At 33.8% G+C, this 17,415-nt stretch overlaps 2 protein-coding genes across 2 annotated transcripts in view; both read right to left on the minus strand.

The window, feature by feature from the left end:
* LOC137394751 (solute carrier family 49 member 4-like) overlaps positions 1 to 17,415 on the minus strand; it is an 82,694-nt gene that overhangs the window by 58,468 nt on the left and 6,811 nt on the right. Inside the window, exons 2-5 of the mRNA XM_068081513.1 lie at positions 5,292 to 5,623; positions 2,068 to 2,155; positions 1,142 to 1,305; positions 56 to 121 (exon numbers count right to left, since the gene is read on the minus strand). Coding sequence (XP_067937614.1) covers positions 56 to 121; positions 1,142 to 1,305; positions 2,068 to 2,155; positions 5,292 to 5,622 — 649 coding nt within the window. The 5' untranslated portion in view covers position 5,623. The remainder of the gene's footprint in view (positions 1 to 55; positions 122 to 1,141; positions 1,306 to 2,067; positions 2,156 to 5,291; positions 5,624 to 17,415) is intronic.
* Positions 15,369 to 15,992, minus strand: LOC137394295 (uncharacterized). Its single transcript, XM_068081012.1, has one exon. It carries the CDS (start codon positions 15,990 to 15,992, stop codon positions 15,369 to 15,371), a length of 624 nt encoding a protein of 207 aa, XP_067937113.1.

A 17,415-nucleotide genomic window follows, 5' to 3' on the forward strand; every position in this document is an offset into this window, starting at 1 on the left:
AAAAATCGCAACACCACATCAGAGACTTAGAATATATGTATGCTGCCGAACTTACTATCGGTTAAGTTATCCCTAAAGAGAACAGCTTCAGACGTTATCCTACATCCTATGATTAATGGACCTGAAAACAGAACATAAACAACTATTTTATAAAAATGTGCCAACGCCTTCACAACAAATAAAATACTAAAAGGTAAGTGATATTATAGCTGTGATTGTTAGTGTCATCTAAAATTCTAAAGTGTGAGAATATGAAAAATTGTAAACAATTGGCTACTGAACTATGGCTAATAGAAATTAGGATGAACTGTAAAACATTGTAGTAACTTTAAAGTAAGTTGACAATTGTAGCACACACAAACTAAGAAAACACTTCAGTTATAAATTGCATAATGAGATTAAAGGTAACCTTATTATTTACATCTAATTGAGAACAACTCTCTCTCTCTCATAAGACAGTCATTCACAATAAGTATCAGTTAATCAAGGCTTCAGAAATAAAGTCATGCTAACGTTTAATTATCTCTAAGATACAACTATAAGCTACATATACATAGTTCAAATGGCAGACTCTTGAACAATCCTAGTTCTTTTATGTTTAGTAGTTTGTCATTATATTACACTCTATATCTTATAATCTCCTTTAAAAATACTGTTTAAACTTATTCCATGATTTTAAAAAGTTATAATTTTATTGTTCTTATCTTTTTAATACTCAATTTTTGTCAATAATATGGCGAGTGAAATAAGTTGAACCCCTTTCTTGGAAAACTAAAATGCTCCCTTACAACATTATTACTCATGACAAAGTCTGTCCATAAGCTTTGGAGACTGTAAAGCAATTGTTTTCTGACCTTTTAACAGTAATTTATCAAACTTACTAATCTGAATAAATGGAACTACATCAATATTTTATATTTCACTATTTAGTTACACAATCCTAGTGTTTTAAAATACAACATGAAAATACTTTTAAACCTAAATTTGATTAAAATTCAGACACAATACAATAACACTACGACTACTCTTGACATAATTGGCCTGTTTGTGTTTTAGCTTTGCTTACGATGCGGAAAGATGAATTTGTTAAATGTTGGTTGTATAGTTACTTAGCAATGTAGAAGCATTAACAGTCACTTACCTGCTGTGTATGCAACCACTGAGCCTACTGAAATGCTGAGTATGCAAATTGATGTAGCGGTGGTTCGTTGATATACAGGAAACCATGTTACAGAGAATAGTGATGGTACAACCATAGTAATGCAAGGAGGGATACCATTTACGAATGATCCGACTGCAAACACCCTGCAAGTAGCAACATATCTGTTGGTATCAAAATCCTAGTTTCTTATATTCCTTTCTGACTATCCATTCGGCAATGTTGCTTTTTGCCCTTAATCGATTTGCAACAATTCTGCTGCGCTGAAAATGGTAAAAACTTGACCTGGGTATAGTGACGGATCTGTTCTCAACTATATACTCTAGTCTCAAAACCACTATCTGCCAGCTATATTCTATCAATTTTTAGTTAGGGAATGAGTATTCGCTAATATTCGCTAATCTCCAATTGGCTTTGTTTGCTGTTTATTATATATCAACTTTCTTTGTTTACACTATTATTCTCCAGCTTGATCCGCCTATATTCTTTTCAGCCGGTTTCATCTCTATCCTATTAAACCTGTTCTTTTTTTTAGTAAGTTAATTTTATAAACATTTATGTACAACATTTTGATTTTTGTACTCATTTTCGCTTTTTGTATTTTTCTATCAAATAAATTATATGAATTTTTTTTAAACCAAACAAATTTAAATTATTTTTTATTGTTCTTCCCTCTTTGAATTTTTTCTTGGCATGCCTTCAGTGCAGAATGTAACTCATGCAATTCTTTCATGTCCCACAAGCGTAAAAATAATTTTTAATCCTTATTCAATTTTTAGTTTCAATATTTTGCCGACCAGCTCTCATTGTAATCACTTTGTTTTATTTATTCCTTTTTATGATTTTGTTCCTTTTTTTCTCTATCATTACACATTTTTAGGAAAATCAGTGTGTTTTTTAATACTCACCAAAGAATCTCTGTAAAGAGTGAGATATTCCACAAGATGCACGCTACCACTAGCGCAGAATAGGCCATCAGAACTCCCACTCGTATACCTGTAATTACACTGACTCTAAAGACAACCTGTACAGATGCTGACTTGCTATTGCTGACTTTGGTGTTTATGCTTAAAATAAACAAAAGAAAATAGTGATAAGCATTGGATTAATGAACGTCGTCGGCTATAGTTAAATCTATTGCGGCTAGCAATAGAGTTAACCCTTCCCATGCGCACATCGAGCGTTTCGGTTTCTATTTAGCTTACACCTACGAGTCAATCATGCTAAGCTATAAATTTCTTGCTACGTTCAGATGTTTTTACGAATAATCATCGATTCGGAGGCCTTTGATGAAACTACAACTTGTGATAAGAAATGAGTTTTTTTCAAAACCATTTACTAAATTAATAATTGATTTTTACTTGGTTCTTCGGTAAAGCGCAATATATATATATTTTCCATCCCTACTTTGTTTTAGTGTGAGAGAGAGATTTTTCATTATACCCGGAAGCACAATGACTGCAAGGGTGGTAGATGTCATTCCTAGAAGATCACCAATCATTCAGGGAAGTCTTAAAATTGAGGTAGAAGTGACGGCAACTACTAACGAGGAGAATATATCTGTTTTAAAAAAGGAACAAAAACGCCTTTACAAGCACAAATTTTTGGCCAACCGGCAGAACTTTGCAATAATAAGCTACGGGGAGAGTTATGATGATAACTCCCTTACCAGCCATGTAGTAGCAAGAGAATCACTTTTAACATCTACCCAATACAGTGACAGCGATATAGAGCTACTATTACCAAAATAACTAGTCAGAAAGCACCATCACATGCTAGTATTTACTTACGAAGAGTATCAGTATAATTTTATTGCCAGACAACCGCCATATGGACTAAACTGTTTTTATTTACTCCATTCATCGTTTGTAAGATTTTATTTGTATTTGAAATATTTTATTTGTACACTCAAGTTTGTAATAAATTATATTATATCTATACATAAAATAGAATGTATAATATAATCATGTTTGCTGCAGCGATATCAAGGAGTTGTTGTTGATGAAGGGGGTCTAGGTTGACTGGTTGCTTCTCTGCCAATATTACTGCCTTGGTGAATATTACTACTTGTCTCTAGTTTTCATAATCAGAATAGGTTCTGTTTCATTTTCAATTTGCTGTAAACACAAGAAAGAAAAAAAAATTAAATAAGTGTAAATGTACAAAAACAATAGCTGAAGTATTTAATGAAAGCGATCAGTTTTAAACAAAAGAATTAACTAACACAGTTAATTATGGAAAAGCGTATCTGCACTGCAAATAAAATACATACCATAATGTCCAGATCAGATTCATTATCGTCCTCAACTTCGGTATTAGAGGTTGAAGGAGTTGAATTCAATGTAAAAAGACTGTAGGAGAGATTTTTGCGATGACGACGCTATGCCAAATAACTTGTGAAAAGCTTGAATAATTTTGTAAAGAAGTTTGATGCATTGGCAATGGGGTTAACTCAGAGCCCCGGCGATGATTTTAAAAAAGTTTTGGAACTCGGCTACGTTTAGTACTTCTGCCTAGTGGTTAGTTTTTAATTGAAGGCAGTAGTTATTCTCTCTTGTGATTAAAAATAGAACTAATTATTCGCGGAATTTAATAATTAGCGAAATTGACTGTTCGCGAAATCGCGAATTTTTATATCCATTGAATATTTTCATCCTGTAAGATATTTATCGCTTGTGGACTCTTTTCACATGTATCACTCGTTACGTCACGAATGAAACACCTGCTCGAATCTGAGAGTTTTAAAAGATGGCCTCATTCAAACGCTTATATCTCTGAACAGGATTAGTCTACAAAGACAAAAACAACATCAAATTGTACCTGAAGTTTTAGCCTTTTATTGGTCTGAATTTCATCAAATTGACCTTTTTGACGCAACCACATATTTAAATGTATGTAAATGTGAAGTAATTAGCAATCAATGGCTAATTAAAATTTGGTTTGCTACGAAAACACTGAAAAATGATTTGGTATACAATTATATGATTTTAATTCGTTTCAGTGTTGGCATGGTAAGGTGAAAATTCTGTATAGAGTGGTATAGAAACCCATAGTAATTATCTAATGCAAACACCCCTTGGTAAAAATCATAAAAACGCTTTTTATGTACTGTACATAATAAAAATTAGTAACAAAACATTATGTTAACCCTAGTAACTATAGTTACCTATAGTAATTTTAGTGTATTTAGTGGTTATGATCTGCAAGAAAATGTAACATTACAATAACTATGCACAGTATGTACAGTGGCGAGTTGTTACCTTTGAAACAGGCGTGTAACATAATTGTTGAATTCAACTTAAATGAATTTTGTTTTCTAAACACATACCTAAAGCTAAGTTTTAGCGTGTATTTTAGCAAACTAAACTTTAACTTTTGTGATAGGCTAAAATTTTATTACTTATCTGTTTTCGAATTAGTTTGTACTACTTTAGAACAAATAACGCTGAACTAAGCAAACATCGTACACCTCGTTCAGATATTGTGGGAGAGATTTTGGCAAATACTATAACAGGGTTTCCATTATTTCGTTGTAATCAAACTGACTGCCAATATTTAATTTCGAGAAAAATTGTTGTTGATATTGTGTGGCAGAAAAATTTTTTATTTAGTATGGCGAGGATGAAAAAATATTGTTTTCCATAGAGTAAGGAAAAAAATCTTATAAGAGGGCATCATAACCCATGGGGGCGCACTGTATTAATTAATGATTTAGAGTGTGCCATCGCAAAAAGGCACTACAGTCCATGGTAAAAGCATTGGGTGTGACAAGAAAGGCATAGCCTTGTGGTTATACGCTTGTTTGTTGAATTGTGGTTTGAATGTCGCGAGTTCAAATCCTCGACGAAGGTGAATTTTTGTTGCTTATTCTTTATCGCTATAACTGGACAGAAAAAAGACAGGAAACAGACAAACTGAGATTATATACATATCTCATAACTCTTGCGTTTTCTTTCCAAACTGAAGTTTTTCTTTTTTACATAAAAGTGCAACTGCTGTACCGCAACGGATTTAAAAATTATGCTCTCGTTGCCGCTGTCACACCTTCTTCATCAATTGTAAATCAAAATATTATACGAATAATCAAATATTACTATCTGAAATTGCATTTCTTAGCACATTTCTTACAAACCTTTAGTTTCTACGATGTACATGATTGGAAGAGATAGAATTAGAAACGTGACACTGGTGGCAGCATTGGCCATTCCAATAGCCGAGACATCCCATCCATGCGCTATGAGAAGAGCATTGCTTAGAGGCGGCCATATTGCCCAACAAAGGCTCTGAGTGGCTATGCAGAAAGAGAAAATAAATAAAGTCCACCATCGTACAGGATAGACCTGGGGCTGTAGCCTTTCGGTAGCAGAATCATCTCTACAAGGAGATTCATCGCTAGCATATAATTTGATCTTGTCTTGTGTAGAGTCCAACAGCGCTGTCTTTTCTGTACCATTAAAACTCATGCTAAAATAGGTGTGCATATTTTACTAAGGCTATGATAGAAAAACTTGAATGTTTAAGAAAATCAAATACATGGTTAGTAAAATGAGCAAGTAAAATAGCATTCTATAAAAGTTACATACAATATGCTTAGATTAAACCTAGCTTTAGTGTACCTTTATTCCAATGCCATGAAAAACATTTCTGTTTGCGGAGCTAAACCAACTATTTGTCAGAACTCAACTGGAAGTTTATTAAAATAACTGTGTAAGAGATTCATAACAGATTTCCCTGGGTTTTTTGGCAAATGCACATTTCTCAGTTATTTCTACCTGCAAGTAATAACTGCAATTGTTTTAACTTATTTGTCATTAATGTTTAAAATGAGTCTTCTAGACTGCAGTTCTTCACTGTTTTTCTGGTTTTATAGGATATTTTAACGACTAGCCTCTAAAATTAAAAAGACCAAGTGTAAACTAACCAGCCTTTTAAGAGAATTGTGGGTATGAAGATAAGTTGAGTCATCAGGTGTTTAAAAAGTCACTCACATCAAAACTTAAAATATTTTTAGGGAGTTACAGATATTTTTCTATCGTTTTCTATTGTTTGAGACTCTGCTTGTTGTTTTAGGTGACCTAACCAAATAACATGCCTCTCAAAACTTGATTGCAGTTAATATGCTCAGTAGAAAATAACATGCCTCTCAAAACTTGACAGCAGTTAATGTGCTAAGTAGAAAATAAAATGCCTCTCAAAACTTGATTGCAGTTAATATGCTCAGTAGAAAATCACATGCCTCTCAAAACTTGACAGCAGTTAATATGCTAAGTAGAAAATAAAATGCCTCTCAAAACTTGATTGCAGTTAATATGCTCAGTAGAAAATAACATGACTCTCAAAACTTGATTGCAGTTAATATGCTCAGTAGGAAATAACATGCCTCTCCTAACTTGACAGCAGTTAATATGCTCAGAAGAAAATAACATGCCTCTCCGAACTTGACAGCAGTTAATATGCTCAGTAGAAAATAACATGCCTCTCAAAACTTGATTGCAGTTAATATGCTCAGTGGAAAATAACATGCTTCTCCTAACTTGATTGCAGTTAATATGCTCAGTAAAAAAATACCATGCCTCTTAAAACTTGATTGCAGTTAATATGCTCAGTAGAAAATAACATGCCTCTCAAAACTTGATTGCAGTTAATATGCTCAGTAGAAAATAACATGCCTCTCCTAACTTGACAGCAGTTAATAGGCTCAGTAGAAAATCACATGCATCTCAAAACTTGATTGCAGTTAATATGCTCAGTAGAAAATAACATGCCTCTCAAAACTTGATTGCAGTTAATATGCTCAGTAGAAAATAACATGCTTCTCCTAACTTGATTGCAGTTAATATGCTCAGTAAAAAAATACCATGTCTCTCAAAACTTGATTGCAGTTAATATGCTCAGTAGAAAATAGCGTGCATCTCCTAACTTGATTGCAGTAAATATGCTCAGTAGAAAATAAAATGCCTCTCCTAACTTGATTGCAGTTAATATGCTCAGTAGAAAATAAAATACCTCTCCTAACTTGATTGCAGTTAATATGCTCAGTAGAAAATAAAATGCCTCTCAAAACTTGATTGCAGTTAATATGCTCAGTAGAAAATAACATGCCTCCCAAAACTTGATTGCAGTTAATATGCTCAGTAGAAAATAAAATGCCTCTCAAAACTTGATTGCAGTTAATATGCTCAGTAGAAAATAACATGCCTCTCAAAACTTGACAGCAGTTAATATGCTCAGTAGATAATAACATGCCTCTTAAAACTTGATTGCAGTTAATATGCTCAGTAGAAAATAACACGCCTCTCAAAACTTGATTGCAGTTAATATGCTCAGTAGAAAATAACATGCCTCTTAAAATTTGACAGCAGTTAATATGCTCAGTAGAAAATAACATGCCTCTCAAAACTTGATTGCAGTTAATATGCTCAGTAGAAAATAACATGCCTCTCAAAACTTGATTGCAGTTAATATGCTCAGTAGAAAATAACATGCCTCTTAAAACTTGCCAGCAGTTAATATGCTCAGTAGAAAGTAACATGCCTCTCAAAAATTGATTACAGTTAATATGCTCAGTAGAAAATAACATGCCTCTCAAAACTTGATTGCAGTTAATATGCTCAGTAGAAAATAATATACCTCTCAAAACTCGATTGCAGTTAATATGCTCAGTAGATAATAACATGCCTCTTAAAACTTGATTGCAGTTAATATGCTCAGTAGAAAATAACATGCCTCTCAAAACTTGACAGCAGTTAATATGCCCAGTAGAAAATAACATGCCTCTCAAAACTCGATTGCAGTTAATATGCTCAGTAGATAATAACATGCCTCTTAAAACTTGATTGCAGTTAATATGCTCAGTAGAAAATAACATGCCTCCCAAAACTTGATTGCAGTTAATATGCTCAGTAGAAAATAAAATGCCTCTCAAAACTTGATTGCAGTTAATATGCTCAGTGGAAAATCACATGCCTCTCAAAACTTGACAGCAGTTAATATGCTAAGTAGAAAATAAAATGCCTCTCAAAACTTGATTGCAGTTAATATGCTCAGTAGAAAATAACATGACTCTCAAAACTTGATTGCAGTTAATATGCTCAGTAGGAAATAACATGCCTCTCCTAACTTGACAGCAGTTAATATGCTCAGAAGAAAATAACATGCCTCTCCGAATCTGACAGCAGTTAATATGCTCAGTAGAAAATAACATGCCTCTCAAAACTTGATTGCAGTTAATATGCTCAGTGGAAAATAACATGCTTCTCCTAACTTGATTGCAGTTAATATGCTCAGTAAAAAAATACCATGCCTCTTAAAACTTGATTGCAGTTAATATGCTCAGTAGAAAATAACATGCCTCTCAAAACTTGATTGCAGTTAATATGCTCAGTAGAAAATAACATGCCTCTCCTAACTTGACAGCAGTTAATATGCTCAGTAGAAAATCACATGCCTCTCAAAACTTGATTGCAGTTAATATGCTCAGTAGAAAATAACATGCCTCTCAAAACTTGATTGCAGTTAATATGCTCAGTAGAAAATAACATGCTTCTCCTAACTTGATTGCAGTTAATATGCTCAGTAAAAAAATACCATGTCTCTCAAAACTTGATTGCAGTTAATATGCTCAGTAGAAAATAGCGTGCATCTCCTAACTTGATTGCAGTAAATATGCTCAGTAGAAAATAAAATGCCTCTCCTAACTTGATTGCAGTTAATATGCTCAGTAGAAAATAAAATACCTCTCCTAACTTGATTGCAGTTAATATGCTCAGTAGAAAATAAAATGCCTCTCAAAACTTGATTGCAGTTAATATGCTCAGTAGAAAATAACATGCTTCTCCTAACTTGATTGCAGTTAATATGCTCAGTAGAAAATAAAATGCCTCTCAAAACTTGATTGCAGTTAATATGCTCAGTAGAAAATAACATGCCTCTCAAAACTTGATTGCAGTTAATATGCTCAGTAGAAAATAAAATACCTCTCCTAACTTGATTGCAGTTAATATGCTCAGTAGAAAATAAAATGCCTCTCAAAACTTGATTGCAGTTAATACGCTCAGTAGAAAATAACACGCCTCTCAAAACTTGATTGCAGTTGATATGCTCAGTAAAAAATAGCGTGCATCTCCTAACTTGATTGCAGATAATATGCTCAGTAGAAAATCACATGCCTCTCAAAACTTGATTGCAGTTAATATGCTCAGTAGAAAATAAAATGCCTCTCAAAACTTGATTGCAGTTAATATGCTCAGTAGAAAATAGCGTGCATCTCCTAACTTGATTGCAGTTAATATGCTCAGTAGAAAATCACATGCCTCTCAAAACTTGACAGCAGTTAATATGCTAAGTAGAAAATAAAATGCCTCTCAAAACTTGATTGCAGTTAATATGCTCAGTAGAAAATAACATGCCTCTCAAAACTTGATTGCAGTTAATATGCTCAGTAGAAAATAACATGCCTCTTAAAACTTGCCAGCAGTTAATATGCTCAGTAGAAAGTAACATGCCTCTCAAAAATTGATTACAGTTAATATGCTCAGTAGAAAATAACATGCCTCTCAAAACTTGATTGCAGTTAATATGCTCAGTAGAAAATAATATACCTCTCAAAACTCGATTGCAGTTAATATGCTCAGTAGATAATAACATGCCTCTTAAAACTTGATTGCAGTTAATATGCTCAGTAGAAAATAACATGCCTCTCAAAACTTGACAGCAGTTAATATGCCCAGTAGAAAATAACATGCCTCTCAAAACTCGATTGCAGTTAATATGCTCAGTAGATAATAACATGCCTCTTAAAACTTGATTGCAGTTAATATGCTCAGTAGAAAATAACATGCCTCCCAAAACTTGATTGCAGTTAATATGCTCAGTAGAAAATAAAATGCCTCTCAAAACTTGATTGCAGTTAATATGCTCAGTAGAAAATCACATGCCTCTCAAAACTTGACAGCAGTTAATATGCTAAGTAGAAAATAAAATGCCTCTCAAAACTTGATTGCAGTTAATATGCTCAGTAGAAAATAACATGACTCTCAAAACTTGATTGCAGTTAATATGCTCAGTAGGAAATAACATGCCTCTCCTAACTTGACAGCAGTTAATATGCTCAGAAGAAAATAACATGCCTCTCCGAACTTGACAGCAGTTAATATGCTCAGTAGAAAATAACATGCCTCTCAAAACTTGATTGCAGTTAATATGCTCAGTGGAAAATAACATGCTTCTCCTAACTTGATTGCAGTTAATATGCTCAGTAAAAAAATACCATGCCTCTTAAAACTTGATTGCAGTTAATATGCTCAGTAGAAAATAACATGCCTCTCAAAACTTGGTTGCAGTTAATATGCTCAGTAGAAAATAACATGCCTCTCCTAACTTGACAGCAGTTAATATGCTCAGTAGAAAATCACATGCCTCTCAAAACTTGATTGCAGTTAATATGCTCAGTAGAAAATAACATGCCTCTCAAAACTTGATTGCAGTTAATATGCTCAGTAGAAAATAACATGCTTCTCCTAACTTGATTGCAGTTAATATGCTCAGTAAAAAAATACCATGTCTCTCAAAACTTGATTGCAGTTAATATGCTCAGTAGAAAATAGCGTGCATCTCCTAACTTGATTGCAGTAAATATGCTCAGTAGAAAATAAAATGCCTCTCCTAACTTGATTGCAGTTAATATGCTCAGTAGAAAATAAAATACCTCTCCTAACTTGATTGCAGTTAATATGCTCAGTAGAAAATAAAATGCCTCTCAAAACTTGATTGCAGTTAATATGCTCAGTAGAAAATAACATGCTTCTCCTAACTTGATTGCAGTTAATATGCTCAGTAGAAAATAAAATGCCTCTCAAAACTTGATTGCAGTTAATATGCTCAGTAGAAAATAACATGCCTCTCAAAACTTGATTGCAGTTAATATGCTCAGTAGAAAATAAAATACCTCTCCTAACTTGATTGCAGTTAATATGCTCAGTAGAAAATAAAATGCCTCTCAAAACTTGATTGCAGTTAATACGCTCAGTAGAAAATAACACGCCTCTCAAAACTTGATTGCAGTTGATATGCTCAGTAAAAAATAGCGTGCATCTCCTAACTTGATTGCAGATAATATGCTCAGTAGAAAATCACATGCCTCTCAAAACTTGATTGCAGTTAATATGCTCAGTAGAAAATAAAATGCCTCTCAAAACTTGATTGCAGTTAATATGCTCAGTAGAAAATAGCGTGCATCTCCTAACTTGATTGCAGTTAATATGCTCAGTAGAAAATCACATGCCTCTCAAAACTTGACAGCAGTTAATATGCTAAGTAGAAAATAAAATGCCTCTCAAAACTTGATTGCAGTTAATATGCTCAGTAGAAAATAACATGACTCTCAAAACTTGATTGCAGTTAATATGCTCAGTAGGAAATAACATGCCTCTCCTAACTTGACAGCAGTTAATATGCTCAGAAGAAAATAACATGCCTCTCCGAACTTGACAGCAGTTAATATGCTCAGTAGAAAATAACATGCCTCTCAAAACTTGATTGCAGTTAATATGCTCAGTGGAAAATAACATGCTTCTCCTAACTTGATTGCAGTTAATATGCTCAGTAAAAAAATACCATGCCTCTTAAAACTTGATTGCAGTTAATATGCTCAGTAGAAAATAACATGCCTCTCAAAACTTGATTGCAGTTAATATGCTCAGTAGAAAATAACATGCCTCTCCTAACTTGACAGCAGTTAATATGCTCAGTAGATAATAACATGCCTCTTAAAACTTGATTGCAGTTAATATGCTCAGTAGAAAATAACATGCCTCTCAAAACTTGACAGCAGTTAATATGCTCAGTAGAAAATAACATGCCTCTCAAAACTCGATTGCAGTTAATATGCTCAGTAGATAATAACTTGCCTCTTAAAACTTGATTGCAGTTAATATGCTCAGTAGAAAATAAAATGCCTCTCAAAACTTGATTGCAGTTAATATGCTCAGTAGAAAATAACATGCCTCTCAAAACTTGATTGCAGTTAATATGCTCAGTAGATAATAACATGCCTCTTAAAACTTGATTGCAGTTAATATGCTCAGTAGAAAATAACATGCCTCTCAAAACTTGATTGCAGTTAATACGCTCAGTAGAAAATAACATGCCTCTTAAAATTTGACAGCAGTTAATATGCTCAGTAGAAAATAACATGCCTCTCAAAACTTGATTGCAGTTAATATGCTCAGTAGAAAATAAAATGCCTCTCAAAACTTGATTGCAGTTAATATGCTCAGTAGAAAATAACATGCCTCTTAAAACTTGACAGCAGTTAATATGCTCAGTAGAAAGTAACATGCCTCTCAAAAATTGATTACAGTTAATATGCTCAGTAGAAAATAACATGCCTCTCAAAACTTGATTGCAGTTAATATGCTCAGTAGAAAATAATATACCTCTCAAAAGTCGATTGCAGTTAATATGCTCAGTAGATAATAACATGCCTCTTAAAACTTGATTGCAGTTAATATGCTCAGTAGAAAATAACATGCCTCTCAAAACTTGACAGCAGTTAATATGCTCAGTAGAAAATAACATGCCTCTCAAAACTCGATTGCAGTTAATATGCTCAGTAGATAATAACATGCCTCTTAAAACTTGATTGCAGTTAATATGCTCAGTAGAAAATAACATGCCTCCCAAAACTTGATTGCAGTTAATATGCTCAGTAGAAAATAAAATGCCTCTCAAAACTTGATTGCTGTTAATATGCTCAGTAGAAAATAACATGCCTCTCAAAACTTGACAGCAGTTAATATGCTCGGTAGATAATAACATGCCTCTTAAAACTTGATTGCAGTTAATATGCTCAGTAGAAAATAACATGCCTCTCAAAACTTGATTGCAGTTAATATGCTCAGTAGAAAATAACATGCCTCTCAAAACTTGACAGCAGTTAATATGCTCAGTAGAAAATAAAATGCCTCTCAAAACCTGACAGCCGTTAATATGCTCAGTAGAAAAAAGATCTTACCATGTCTAAAATAATTTGTTAAAATTTTCCCATTTTTTCCCTCTAAATGCTGTTAAACATGCAAAAGCCGATGGGATTGATTCAGCATATTTATTGCTTATAACCAATATGCACGATTACACTACTAACATCATTTTTTGAAAATCTTTTTTTTAGCCTTTTAATCATGATAAAGTTTTTTTTGGTATTATTCCTAAAATATCATGACAGTTAGATCACTTAAAACAACAAAAATTCTCAAATGGCAGAAAAATATCTTTTTTTCTAATTAAATCTTTAAAGATTTTATGTGAGTTATCTTTTAACTTGTTTTCGAAAGCCGGTACCTCTTAATTTGAGTTCCCTTGCATTATGAAGTTCACAGGAAAAACCACCATAAAATTAATTATGACAAACCTGCTTAGCATTAAGTTCCATTTCCATAAATTCCTTTTATAAACACAAATGCATGAATAATTACTTACTTGTGACGTACTCCACTCACGTTCAATGAAAATAAAATTTATCATATGCCAACATTTCTTAGGTTGTTCATAGTGGAATTCTACTGATCCTGAACTATCAGCTAAGACCAAAGGTTTACATTGTTGCAAAGCAAAATACAAACACTACAGTGATATATACAATAGGCAAAATACAATGATAATGGAATCACTGTTGTAATCTTTTTAGGAGCAACAAAATGTTATAAAATGATTCCTTAGAACACTGGGCTCACAGTGGCCTCCTTCTAGCTGCACTAAATTCAGACATTCTACTTCTATTCAAGTTTGTGACTGTGATGTTGCGTGGAATACTAATATCTATAATATAAATGCATTACAAAAATACAGTGAAGGTTGTGGAAGTACTAATAACCATGTAAGTTGATATAGAAAAAGTCTGAAAGAATTACCGCAGGTTAATTTTATTAACCTTATAGCCAGTTAAACCATAGCTGCCACTTACAACCTTTTTGCATTTGTTAGGTAAATCTGACTTGCTGATTCTACTTTTGTACTCAAAATAAAGATTGATCCACTAACTTTCAAAGTAATGAAGGCTTTTTTACAGCCTTTTAATATCGGTCTCAAAAACAACATGATCGGCACAACAAGCTCTACCCATAAATATGTGATGTACGTACGCTAGCTTTTTAGGAATGGAAGTTCGGGAATGTTTAGCTTGATTTAGAATGATAGAGATGGATGTCTTAAAACTCATTATTATCTAAATTCATCCTTCAAAATAATCTCAGTCTTTTCTGAAATTTAGATAAGCTATTTAACAAATAATTTTCAGATGAGAGAGCGTACTGTACCAGGCTTATCTAAATTTGTATTTCAAGAAATTTGTGTCTTTAGGTTTAGTTCAATCGGAATCTGACCTTTGTTATTGACGTATGGCTTACTTTGTATTAATATGAAGTAGAATAAACAGCTAGCAAATTAAGATCTCAGATGGTCAGGTTAAGTTCTTTTGCTAACAGCCTTCAACTTGCAGTAATTAAAAACTGGTGACTTGGAAGTCGTTTTTGTGAACAGTAAATTAAAAATTAATTGAGCATTACGGCATTCAAGTGAAACACAGCTGAGTCTCCCTTTGACATTTTTCTAAGTATATAATGTGACAGATCATCAGGTGTAATAAATAAGTGTGCAATTATTCTTCGATATGGCAGTAGTGGTAGAGTGGTGCAAGTGGTAGTGCGCTTGGTTGGAAAGCTGAATATCGAGGTTTGATACCCAGGCAGTGCAAAAAATTTTCTTAAAGTTCTTAGCATGGCTTCGGTTCTTATTATAGTAAAAATTTCACAATGGAACCTCCCACTGCAAAAGTTGAATCTGTCATCTAGTTGATCATGGTCCTGCTGATTTCTTCTGTACAAATGTCTAATAACAGATATAAGTGATCCTTAAGTGATATTGTGTTATCACTTAATCGTGCTAATGATCAATATGTAGTAGTGGCATGCTTCTGTCATATGATGACAATGCTTGGTAGTGTTTTCTCATGTACCCTGTTTCTTTAGCAGGAGTTTCCTAAAGACTTTTTGTGTGTCCGCCTCACTGCCTGAGTAAAGTTTAGTCCTCCATTGCACTTAGTTTTTTGATACCGACGTCCAGGTGTTAAGGTCAATGTTAAAATCCTTGAGATCTCGTTTAAGTACGTCTTTGAATCGCAGACGTGGTCTGCCAATTAGGCGGGTCTCGCTATCTAGTAAGAAGCTAAGTAAGAAGCTCTAGTAAGAAGCTCTCTATGAAGAAGCTGACGAGGGATTCCGTCAGCTGGCAAGTGATTGAAATGACCAGCCTTACAGAGTCTGATGAACTTCAGTCTCGTAAAAAGAGGAGAGGATCCAGTTAGCCTGAAGAGATCACTATTAGTGAGTTTATCTTTCCAGGTTTTTTCAAGGATACACCTGAGGCTTCTGATGTGAAATGCACTGAACTTGGATTTTTGTGGTCTGTAAGTTGCCCATGTCTCTGAATCACAAAGAAGAACACTGAAAACGCAGGCTTCGTACACACAAGTTTTGGCTTTGACCAGCCCGGTGAGCTTGCCAAAAGTCGATGATGAGAAACCCAGTCTTCTTGGAATTTCATGGTCTAAAGTGGTGTTCTGTGTGAGAGAGGATCCAAGATATGTGAATTTATCAACATCTTGAAGGACAGTTTCATCAATTGAAAATATGTTGGCTTCATTAGATTGAGACAAAGTCACAGTCTTCTTCAAACTGATGTGTAATCCCAAATGACTGCACGCTTCTGAGAAATGGTTGAGCAATAACTGGAGGTCATCTTGGGAGGCGGCACAGAGAGCAGCACCATCTGCATGCATTAATTTATGGATGATGTACTTTTTGGTTTTGGAGCTAGCTTTGAATTTAGCCAGGTTGAATATGATTAATATGTAGAAGAGGACAAGCCCCCAAAAATAAAACGTGTGACTGCAGACTTGGCATTTTATCTACAAATCCTTAATACTAAACTGACTGAAGTGGAATTTTGGATTTCTGCAATTCGCAACACTCATTGCCGTACAGAACAATATTTGAGAAGCTAAAGTAAGTGACCATTTAGTACGCCTGCCTTTACAAAAACAGGATTATAGGTCATATATAGGTTGAAGGTCACTGGATTAGGAGAGATAATGTTAATATTCACTGATTATTATTTATTCTATTATATACCCTTTTCAGAAACAACCATAACTGTCAAGACTGAAACTGACAAGCAAAAGTTCAACTATTGCAGAAAAGAAATGTGCTGTGGCTCTAAGCATCACGGCATTTTTTATTTGAATTTTAATAAAATTAGAATCATGTCTGTCCATCCAAAGCCACGGTTGAAGGTTGAGAAAAAGGATTACATCTATTGCCTTGAATTTAAACTCGTGACTTTCAGCACGGTGGAGCAACACCCCATTTTGTGTTTACCATCAGTAAAAAAAGTTTGACCTATCTCATCTACTAAGAAAATATATAGTAATCAGTAAAGAATTTAACTTGCTACACAAATAAACACTATTTTAAGCAATGCTTATAAGCTAGATACTTCAAACCGTACCATAATTGGTAATACTATTTGCTCTATATATTTAATATAGTTAATATATTTGCTATGTTTAATGACTTGCTTTTATACTAGTGCTCTAAATATAGCACTATCTACTTAAAAAATTTCGAAAACTTTTTTCATATTTAAAAAATGGTTTAGATCAATTGTTTTTTTCTGTTTAAGTGTTTTTTTTGCTTATATCCGGAAACTAATCAAGAGCAACAGATTAGATGTTATTTATGATGCATGTAGCTGGTAGACGCTACATTTTTGTAATATTTTAATGTTGGTCCAATTTTATGACACAATCCTTAAATCATGTTTAAAAAAATGGTCTAGCGCACACACAATTTTTTTCTGTAGATGAGCTGTTTCAAAACAGATTGACCAGGTTATACTAGAATGCAATGATTCTGTTTTAACACTTGAAAACAAAACTATACAAGTTAACACCACCCATTCTGTGACTCGATTTGTAAGCTTTCAAGTTTGTACCTCCGGTTTATTTGCTAAGCACCCTCATTTATCACCCTGTGGTGACTGGCTAGCTGTCTCCAACACATGGCTGTAGAAGACAGATCTGGCTAATCCTAGCATTACCAACTAACAACTAGCAGGTCTCTAGCCACAGCACTAAACAGGCACATGTCAGATGGTTCAGCAGCCACTTATAGATTATGCTCGAATCACAAGAGTATTTTACT

This window comes from Watersipora subatra, chromosome 4 (genome assembly GCF_963576615.1).
Source record: "Watersipora subatra chromosome 4, tzWatSuba1.1, whole genome shotgun sequence".
In the NCBI taxonomy this organism is placed as follows: domain Eukaryota; kingdom Metazoa; phylum Bryozoa; class Gymnolaemata; order Cheilostomatida; family Watersiporidae; genus Watersipora; species Watersipora subatra.

Bases quoted from the DNA above. Each gene is read 5' to 3' on its own strand.
- LOC137394295 (XM_068081012.1), bottom strand. From the start codon at position 15,992: ATGCATGCAGATGGTGCTGCTCTCTGTGCCGCCTCCCAAGATGACCTC.